The 10,228-nt window shown below is 45.1% G+C and overlaps 1 protein-coding gene across 1 annotated transcript in view; it reads right to left on the bottom strand.

Annotated features, from left to right (window-relative positions):
• Positions 1-4,018: 4,018 nt before the first annotated feature.
• The window catches only part of LOC139385858 (cell adhesion molecule 1-like), a 156,734-nt gene continuing 150,524 nt past the window's right edge, over positions 4,019-10,228 (bottom strand). The window contains exons 10-11 of the mRNA XM_071131129.1: positions 4,644-4,772; positions 4,019-4,469 (exon numbers count right to left, since the gene is read on the bottom strand). Of these exons, the coding sequence (XP_070987230.1) occupies positions 4,351-4,469; positions 4,644-4,772 (248 nt within the window). The 3' untranslated portion in view covers positions 4,019-4,350. The remainder of the gene's footprint in view (positions 4,470-4,643; positions 4,773-10,228) is intronic.

Here is a 10,228-nt window from a genome sequence, read left to right as displayed (position 1 = left end):
TTGCAGAAGTTCAGCGTTACAGCATGACTGAAATTGAAAGGGAACGTTCCTGCGTTAGCGGAGACTGCATTCACTGTAAACGATGTATATGTCAACTCAATCGGAAATGACCTTTACATTAATATTGCACAATCTGTAACAATACAGATTGAATAGAGCCCTTAGTCTCCATTTTGTTTGGTGATTACTTGTTCTTTATGTCTGGGGAAAAAACAGACGATACATTTTACTGTGGATATAAGGTTTTATAAATAACAACCCTTGTATTTTAGTGGACACCGACTGTACAAGTGATATTGTCTGATTAACACCTCTAGTTCTTTCATTGTGAACTAGGTCTATACAAAATAATACGTAACATTTAACAGTGCACCATATATTAAGAACACAACATATACAACTGAGAAAAAAAGATATATCTTGTGATTTTATAACTTTCTGAAATGTGTAGTATTCTTGGGGGGCATTCGCTTTGCATTTCACCTGAGATGCAAAACACAAGATTCAACATGAACCTGAGAAAGTGGAAACACATGGACTACATATCAAATACACTCAGTGGCCAGTTTATTAGGTACAGTCATCTAGTACTGGGTCAGACCCCCCTTTGCATTCATATCAGCCTGAATTCTTCGGGGCATGGAAACGTTGTTCAATTGGTATCAAGGGACTGAACGTGTGCCAGGAAAACATTCTCCACACCATTACACCCCCGCCACCAGCTGTACCGTTGACACCAGGCAGGTCGGGGCCGTGGACTCATGCTGCTTACACCAAATACTGACTTTGCTATTAGGAACCTGGATTGGCAATGTTTTTCTACTCCTCAATTGTCTAGTGTTGTTGATCGAGTGCCCACTGGAGCCACTTCCTCTTGTTTTTAGCTGACAGGAGTGGAAATCGGAGTGGTCGTCTACTGCAATAGCCCATCCATGACAAGGATCGACAAGTTGTGCGTTCTGAGATGCCGTTCTTCAAACCACTTTTTAAAAAAAACTTTATTTAACTAGGCAAGTCAGTTAAGAACAAATTCTTATTTACAAAGACGGCCTACCACTGTTGTACTGCGCCGCTATTTGCCTGTTTGTATCCCCCCTGTTAGCTTGCATGATTCATGCCATTCTCCTTCGACCTCTCATCAACAAGCTGTTTTTGTCGACAGGACTGCCGCTGACTGAATGTTTTTGTTTGTCTTACCATTCTCCGTAAACCCTAGACACTGTCGTGCGTGAAACGCCCAGGAGGCCGGCCGTTTCTGAAATACATACCATGCTCAAAGTGGCTTAGGTCAGTCGTTTTTCTCGTTCTAATGTTCAATCGAACAGTAACTGAATGTCTTGATGCCTGTCTGCCTGCTTTATATAGCAAGCCACGGCCACGTGACTCACTGTCTGTAGGAGCAAAACCATTTTCGTGAACAGGTGGCGTACCCAATAAACTGGCCACTGAGTGTATACTGAAAACAAAAACAACACTTCATATGAATCTCTACAGCGATCACTTCAATTGTATCCAGAATAAACAATAAAAAGCAAGTTCAGAACTAATCAATAAGCTTTGAGATTAATATTGATTTGCACATTTCTATGTGTTATACTGGTATCGGTTATGTTCTGCATCACACTCAAGCAATTCAATTATATAAACATCAGATTTCCAGGACTGTTTCGCTTGTTTTACCTTTCCTAAAAGTGTGGTGAGCCTTGACCACAATTACACTACATACCTAATACAATAACCATACAAATACAACCAAAATGTACTTCGTAAATAAATTAAAGAAACTATTTCGGCTACCTTATAAATTCTCAATGGACAGAAATAGATCACCCGTAAATAAAATCATTAATACTACTTAGCTTGTTTGTTATGGGGAGCTGTTTTTCAATAGAAGCTGCCATTATCATTCAGTTATGATTCCAAATATTTATCCAACCTGAAAATAACTCCAGCTTGTTATTCCAGTTCTTAGTACTGTCTGATTTATGAGTTACATGTGAATAGAGAGTGAGACCACCACTACTGGTGTAAGGTAGCACGAGATTCATATACTAAGATATAGTATGACACTGTTGACATCGTACTGTATACCCTTTAAATAAAGGAAGGCACTGAATTTAGTCCTTCACTCTTTCTTTTTTTCATCACCATTATGACATATTTAAAAGCAAAGTAAGGCAGTGGCTGTCCTTTTTCATGAATGTATTTGGAGTTGTTTTGCCAGTCACACCGACATATCCAGTAAATCCACTGACTAATGTACCGTGGAAAGATAAAAGCAGGAACTTCAGTATGCATTACAGGGATTCCACAGCAATCTGTACATTTACTTCAAAAGCGGAAACATGGCAGAAATGGAAACCATGCTACTCATTCCCCATTCAAAACTTCTAGGGGATCCTCAATAACTTATGACTCACAGACAGCATTAGGAATGCTCATTGAGCAATAACCATTAGTGTTCTGTTACATTTCTAATTTGAAAACAAAACATTAAGTAATGCAACAATTATATAAAAGTGTGTCCTAATATCCATAAAATATACAATTGCAGTCAAAATAATACATACAGAATTGTGTACTAGCTAATGTTTGAATAAAGACAGAAGAGTTTTTAATTAGACATCATTACAATTAAAACATCTTCAATCTAAAGTATAAGTAACATATTTTCTTCCCTTTTCATACTGAGATACAGTGTATTCCTCTCAATAGCAACCTGAGCCAACAGACTAGTTAAAGGAAGGGTTGGTTCCCCAGCTGGCAGCCTGCGGCCCGAATTTGGCCCGCGGGTGGTTTTATTTGGCCCCCCAAGTTTTCTGAGCATAAAATGAAAAATAATTAAAATATATATATTTTGGAGGGGGGGGGTTCATTGTTGGACATAAGACTGACTATAAAAAATCTGGGAAATCAGCTTCAAGTGATTTTAATTTAGAAAATTGGATCCCAATTAGCAATGCGGGGGATGATTAGGTGGTCATGATGGAATGTGGCCGGGTTGGGAATTTAACCATGACACAGGTGAACACTCCTACTCTTACAATAAATGCCATGGGATTTTGAATGACCACAGAGGCAGGAGACCCGTTTTAACGTCCCATCCAAAAGACGGCCCCCTATGCAGAGCAATGTCCCCATATGTAAACAAAGTTTGAAATGATTATGTTTTAGTGAAATATTATTATTATTATTAATTTTCAGTCTAAAAGTATATATTTTTTATTATGTTCCGCCCCCCCAACTATCAGCTCAAGAAGAAATTGGCCCGGGGCTGAATCTAGATGATGATCCCTGGCCTAAGACAGCAATAAAATAGGGTTTGAAGGTCCTTGTAAGGTTTCTAAATATGCATTCAATATATTAAATTCAGTATATGATAACACAATTGAACTTGTTTTATCTGTAGAAGAGTATTCTTTCAACTAGAATTGAACCTGTGTTGAAAATACTGGGTAATATATGCACTGTATTTACACACATGTACAAGCATTACTATTACATTGGTCATTTACTGATCATTAAGGGTATGAGTATGATGACCCAGAGTAAACCATATTGTGACCTTAACCCCACACCTAGTGACCTCATTAAGAGGTTTGAACCTCTTAGCGTAACAGTTAAGACAACACAACTCAACAAGTCTTATGACCATGGCAGCAACTTCAGTCTTTTAACCACAGAATAAAAAATAAAAGTGATGTTTCAGGATGTCAGCAGGAGAGGTCATATTTATGATTGAGTTAAGAGGGACAGTATAGTTTGATATTGATAAGAGTTGTTTACAATAGGTTTCAGCTGGAAATGACTAAAATGTATAGTTGGCTGCTTCTACAGTACACAGCATAGAGAGAGAGAGAGACACAGAGAGCGAGAGAGAGGGTGCTTCTAAAAGCCTGGTACACAAGCTAAGATGGATCTGCAGGACAACAAGAGAAGAAGTGCTGTGTCATCTCCTCTAAAAGATAACTGTAGCAAAAAGGAACTGGTGGAGTCAACAGGTTTGGGGGGGGGGGGACAACAATTACGAAAGAAATAGAACAAGGCACAAAATTGTCTGTAAAATAATTGAACTGTACAGAATGGGACCCAGCAGTCCAGGAGAGGTTGGATGGGAGAATCCACGACGAAGCAATGAAGCCTCCCACTACTCATCCACTCCAATCTTCCTCTCCTCTTCAATTCTCATCACTCCTCTCCTTTTCTCTTCTCCTTTCCCCACCTCTCTTTCCTCCTCAGCTGCACCTTTCGTCCTCCACCTCTCCCCCACCCCTCCGGCCCATTCAGAGTTAGATATAGTGCTCCTACAGGACCCCCCACCATAACACCCCCCCCCCTGGCCTCTCATCATTAGATGTAGTACTCCTTCTTCTCTTCCGTGTTGTTGTGTCCCCCCTCTGCATTAATGATGGCCGTGTCTGCATCTGCTGCGTCGTCTGCCCCTTTGGCTTCATGTGTGAAGTAGGTGCCTGCAACGAATAAACACATTCATGAACATCCCTGTTGGACTTAAATGGATGATAATGAATCTCTACAGCTAGTCCACCTCTAGGTCTATGAATGATCAATGATAGTGTACACCAGTTCATCTCAAGCCAGTGGAAGCATTGTAACAGCCAGGGAACCCAGGTGAGCCGTTATACCTTTGTGTCTGGCGAAGTAGCGCCCCAGGACGATGAGTGCACAGAGGATAGCGAACATCACCACGGCAACCACGCCTCCGATGACAGCGTGGTCTATCTTCTGTGGCGCCCCATCGCCAGCTCTGGAGTCTGGAAACAAGCCAATCACAGCTTCTTAAAACAATGATCCCCAGACCCCTTCTTTGAGCCAATCATAGCTATCAGAGCAGTGACTGCCTTCTGATTCAATCACAGAGCAGGAGACATAGTAATGTACAGTGTACTCAAAGTCACAAACACTTTTAGAAATCGGGTAACATTTGCAGCCAGAAATACAGGGATGAAGCAAGACTACATTTGTCAACTTCTACATAGAACCTACTATAGATGTCCATGGTCAAAGAGTGACCCACTCAGGGAGGTGGCTGTGACTCAATACAGAGTGACTACTGTCGTATTCAATACAATTCCATTAGAGCTTTTCTGTTGAAGGTGTCTTGTTCAACAATGAAGGACAACAATGCATTGTACAACGTGAAGCAGTGGAGTGTTTTCAGTTCAAATCAACATTCAAATGTATGATTAACCTCCTCCCACTCAGTCACACCTTCTCTTCCCTTCCTACTGTGGCTGTATGGGCTGTAGAACAGAACAGAACAGAATAGCCCACTTCATTGCAGTTTCATTACTTTTTCTGCATACAGTTGAATTGCACTCCTGAATGATATGATTCAAACTACCAAATGCAAGTCTAATGTATATATGTATGTGTGACATAATGACCACTTCAGACCCTATGGCCATTCAAACTGATACTGCACTGCCGTGAATGAGGCCTCAATCTTTGCCTATCTTTATCTATGTCATTTATAAGTGTCATTGTCTGTGTGTGGCAATGGACATTCACAACAGGATATGTACCATGTCAATGCATTTGTTCTCTCCGCTTTAAAATAGAATGAAATCTGGCGAACTCCATGACACTGTATCATAATTCCAAATACCTCCTTATATACAACCAAAAAGTGGTTGTATAAAATGTTCCGAGACTGTTACATAAAAATGATATACTTGACATACCCCACAATCTAAACAGAAACATTCCAGGGAACTGTAAAATATACTCTGATTTAAGCGGTAATATCAGGAAGTTATAGACCTCAATCATAGAGAGTAGACACAAGCAGGTAATAAATCTGGCCCGGTGTGCTGTCCCCTCTCGCAGAAATACATTTCCCTCCCAGGAACCCACAGTGGATCGTTGTCCACTGTTTAGTCCACTGTTTACTGTTTAGTGAGATTTATACATCTGCTAGCTACAAAAGAAAACGGCAAGGCATTAAATCTCCAAACTTTCCGAATTTTCGGCACTTGAGGTCTACAGATTAAGTGTGGGGATCTGTGTCAGTTGAGACTGATGGAGGGGTGAAGAGGAGAGGTGAGAGAAGGGGTGTTACTTTACTGCCTGAAGGAGAGACTCCATTTCCCATCAGTCCCCTCCAATCATGAACTGAAATTGGATGGTTTTGAATAAAGATTATGATTAGGAGAAAGGACCTTCTTTCTGAATGCGAATGATAAAAGCCTAAAATGTCTGACACATCCTTAACTTGAATAGAGAGTAAAGACACGCTTCATTGGCATTTCCTTCTCAAAATGGACTTACCTCCACCAAGCAGAGGCAGAGCTCACATACTGTAGACACAGACTAGAGTGTCATTGGCTGCTGCTAGTTGTATCTCAGGCAGGATGAGCTGAGCTGAGCAGAGCATAGCTGTTTGTTTCCAGTATCAGGGACATCTGGTAGCACAGCACAGCACAGCATGCTCCCTCAGGAGAGGGAAGTGCCCATGCTCCATGCTAATGAACATCAACACGCTAAATGGACTGAGCCGAGGAGCCTTGTCATGTCCCCTCCCTCCATCGCCCTGCCACGCCTCACCCCCACCTCACACCCCACCACCTTCCATTTGACACCTGAACCAGACAAACGTCTGGGAGCACAACCAGCCTGCCACAGCACACAGAGGGGGAAATGGAGCTTATTTTCACACAAAGAAGTAGGCCCGTCTAAAGCATTGAACGTACCTAAAAGGTATCACAAAATATCAACTGGGGGACTGTAAAATCTATAACCCATCTCTAATGCCCAATGGCTAGATGAATGACATATCTGTAACGGAACCATCCCACACTGTTGCCCTGTCTGGAGTCATTCAATGGTTCTGCCATTTAGTTCAGAACCACATTACCGGCCCTTTATGGCCTTGCACGTAAACTAAATTGAATTTTGTAAACTAAATATGGATTTGCTCTAACATTGGGCCTTTCCCTCCCACATAGTCCTGCTATTGGCTGGGGAGCTGTGACATGCCCACACCTCGGTCCTGACAGGATGTGGCTGGGGAGCTGTGACATGCCCACACCTCGGTCCTGACAGGATGTGGCTGGGGAGCTGTGACATGCCCACACTTCGGTCCTGACAGGATGTGGCTGGGGAGCTGTGACATGCCCACACCTCGGTCCTGACAGGATGTGGCTGGGGAGCTGTGACATGCCCACACCTCGGCCCTGACAGGATGTGGCTGGGGAGCTGTGACATGCCCACACCTCGGTCCTGACAGGATGTGGCTGGGGAGCTATGACATGCCCACACCTCGGTCCTGACAGGATGTGGCTGGGGAGCTATGACATGCCCACACCTCGGACGTGACAGGATGTGGCTGGGGAGCTGTGACATGGCCACACCTCGGTCCTGACAGGATGTGGCTGGGGAGCTGTGACATGCCCACACCTCAGTCCTGACAGGATGTGGCTGGGGAGCTATGACATGCCCACACTTTGGTCCTGACAGGATGTTGCCGGTCGAGCTATGACAGTCCACACCTTGGTCCTGACAGGATGTGGCCAGGGGAGCTATGATATGCCCACACCTCTGTCCTGACAAGAGATGGCTGGGGGAGCTATGACATGCCCACACTTCGATCCTAACAGGATGTGGCTGAGGGAGCTGTGACATGCCTACACCTCGGTCCTGACAGGATGTGGCTGAGGAGCTGTTACATGCCCACACCTCGGTCCTGACAGGATGTGGCTGATGAGCTGTTACATGCCCACACCTCGGTCCTGACAGGATGTGGCTGGGGAGCTGTTACATGCCCACACCTCGGTCCTGACAGGATGTGGCTGGGGAGCTGTGACATGCCCACACCTCGGTCCTGACAGGATGTGGCTGGGGAGCTGTGACATGCCCACACCTCGGTCTTGACAGGATGTGGCTGGGGAGCTGTGACATGCCCACACCTCGGTCCTGACAGGATGTGGCTGGGGAGCTGTGACATGCCCACACCTCGGTCCTGACAGGATGTGGCTGAGGAGCTGTGACATGCCCACACCTCGGTCCTGACAGGATGTGGCTGAGGAGCTGTGACATGCCCACACCTCGGTCCTGACAGGATGTGGCTGAGGAGCTGTGACATGCCCACACCTCGGTCCTGACAGGATGTGGCTGGGGAGCTGTGACATGGCCATACCTCGGTCCTGACAGGATGTGGCTGAGGAGCTGTTACATGCCCACACCTCGGTCCTGACAGGATGTGGCTGGGGAGCTGTGACATGGCTATACCTCGGTCCTGACAGGATGTGGCTGGGGAGCTGTGACATGCCCACACCTCGGTCCTGACAGGATGTGGCTGAGGAGCTGTGACATGCCCACACCTCGGTCCTGACAGGATGTGGCTGGGGAGCTGTGACATGGCCATACCTCGGTCCTGACAGGATGTGGCTGGGGAGCTGTGACATGGCCATACCTCGGTCCTGACAGGATGTGGCTGGGGAGCTGTGACATGGCCATACCTCGGTCCTGACAGGATGTGGCTGAGGAGCTGTGACATGCCCACACCTCGGTCCTGACAGGATGTGGCTGGGGAGCTGTGACATGGCCATACCTCGGTCCTGACAGGATGTGGCTGGGGAGCTGTGACATGCCTACACCTCGGTCCTGACAGGATGTGGCTGGGGAGCTGTGACATGGCCATACCTCGGTCCTGACAGGATGTGGCTGGGGAGCAGTGACATGCCCACACCTCGGTCCTGACAGGATGTGGCTGGGGAGCTGTGACATGCCCACACCTCGGTCCTGACAGGATGTGGCTGGGGAGCTATGACATGCCCACACCTCGGTCCTGACAGGATGTGGCTGGGGAGCTGTGACATGGCCACACCTCGGTCCTGACAGGATGTGGCTGGGGAGCTGTGACATGGCCATACCTCGGTCCTGACAGGACCAGGTGAATTTATGGGGGAATAAAGAGGATTTGTGGCCGATGCCCACGTCGGTCGGCGCAGCACTGAAATGTGCTCTGCTGGAGTGGAGGGGCCAAATGCTTTATGGTTCCCTCTCTCTCTGTGTCTGTTCTGGAAGGACTAATTACACATAACCAGGTCACTGGTGGAATACCCTAGCAGCCTCGCACTGACTGACTAACTGACTAGCTGACTGGCTTAGTGACTGACTGACTGGCTGACTGGCTTAGTGACTGACTGACTGAGTGACTGCCTAATGACTGTTTGACTGACTTGTTGACTGAATGACTGACTTGGTGATTGACAGACTGACTTTGTGACTGACTGCCTGACTTATTGACCGAATGACTGATTTGGTGACTGAATTGTAACTGGGAATCAGTTTGTATATCTGTCCCTTGGCTGATTACATGGAATATTGATTTCATTAGTCATACTGGAACACCCTCTTGTGAAAACAGGCAGGCGGTTTGTATGCCCACTGTGGATTTACAGATGTAATTACACACATTTAATTGCAATGCTGACTCTTGTGAATTGATGGAAAAAGCTCATGATATATTAGGCAAGGGGGAAAATTCAATCTCACCCTCAATAGAAATCGGAAAGTATTCAGATCCCTTGATTATTTCCACATTTTGTTAGGTTACAGCCTTATTCTAAAATGGATTAAATCAATAAAAATCCTCAGTAATCTACACACAATACCCCATAATAACAAAGTGAAATGAGGTTATTTGACATTTTTGCAAATTTATGGAGAAATAAAAAACAGATATACCTTATTTAGGTACAGTAAGTATTCAGAACCTTTGCTATTAGACTCAAAATTGAGCCAAGGTGCATCCTGTTTCCATTGATCATCCTTGAGATGTTTCTACAACTTGTGTCCTTGAGATGTTTCTACAACCTGCAGTAAATTCAATTGATTGGACATGATTTGGAAAGGCACACACCTGTCTATATAAGGTCTGACAGTTGACAGTGCATGTCAGAGCAAAAACCAAGCCATGTAGTCGTAGAGCTCCAAGACAGGATCGTATCGAGGCACAGATCTGGGGAAGAGTATCAAAATATTTCTGCAGCATTGAAGATCCCCAAGAACACAGTGGCCTCCATCATTCTTAAATGGAAGAAGTTTGGAACCACCAAGACTCTTCCTAGAGCTGTACGCCCGGCCAAACTGAGCAATCGGAGAAGGGCCTTGGTCAGGGAGGTGACCAAGAACCCGATGGTCACTCTGACAGAGCTCTAGAGTTCCTCTATGGAGATGGGAGAACCTTCCAGAAGGACAACCATCT

This window comes from Oncorhynchus clarkii, chromosome 27 (assembly GCF_045791955.1).
Source record: "Oncorhynchus clarkii lewisi isolate Uvic-CL-2024 chromosome 27, UVic_Ocla_1.0, whole genome shotgun sequence".
In the NCBI taxonomy this organism is placed as follows: domain Eukaryota; kingdom Metazoa; phylum Chordata; class Actinopteri; order Salmoniformes; family Salmonidae; genus Oncorhynchus; species Oncorhynchus clarkii.
Note: the sequence above shows the minus strand (reverse complement) of the source record. Positions and strands in the feature narration are given on the sequence as shown.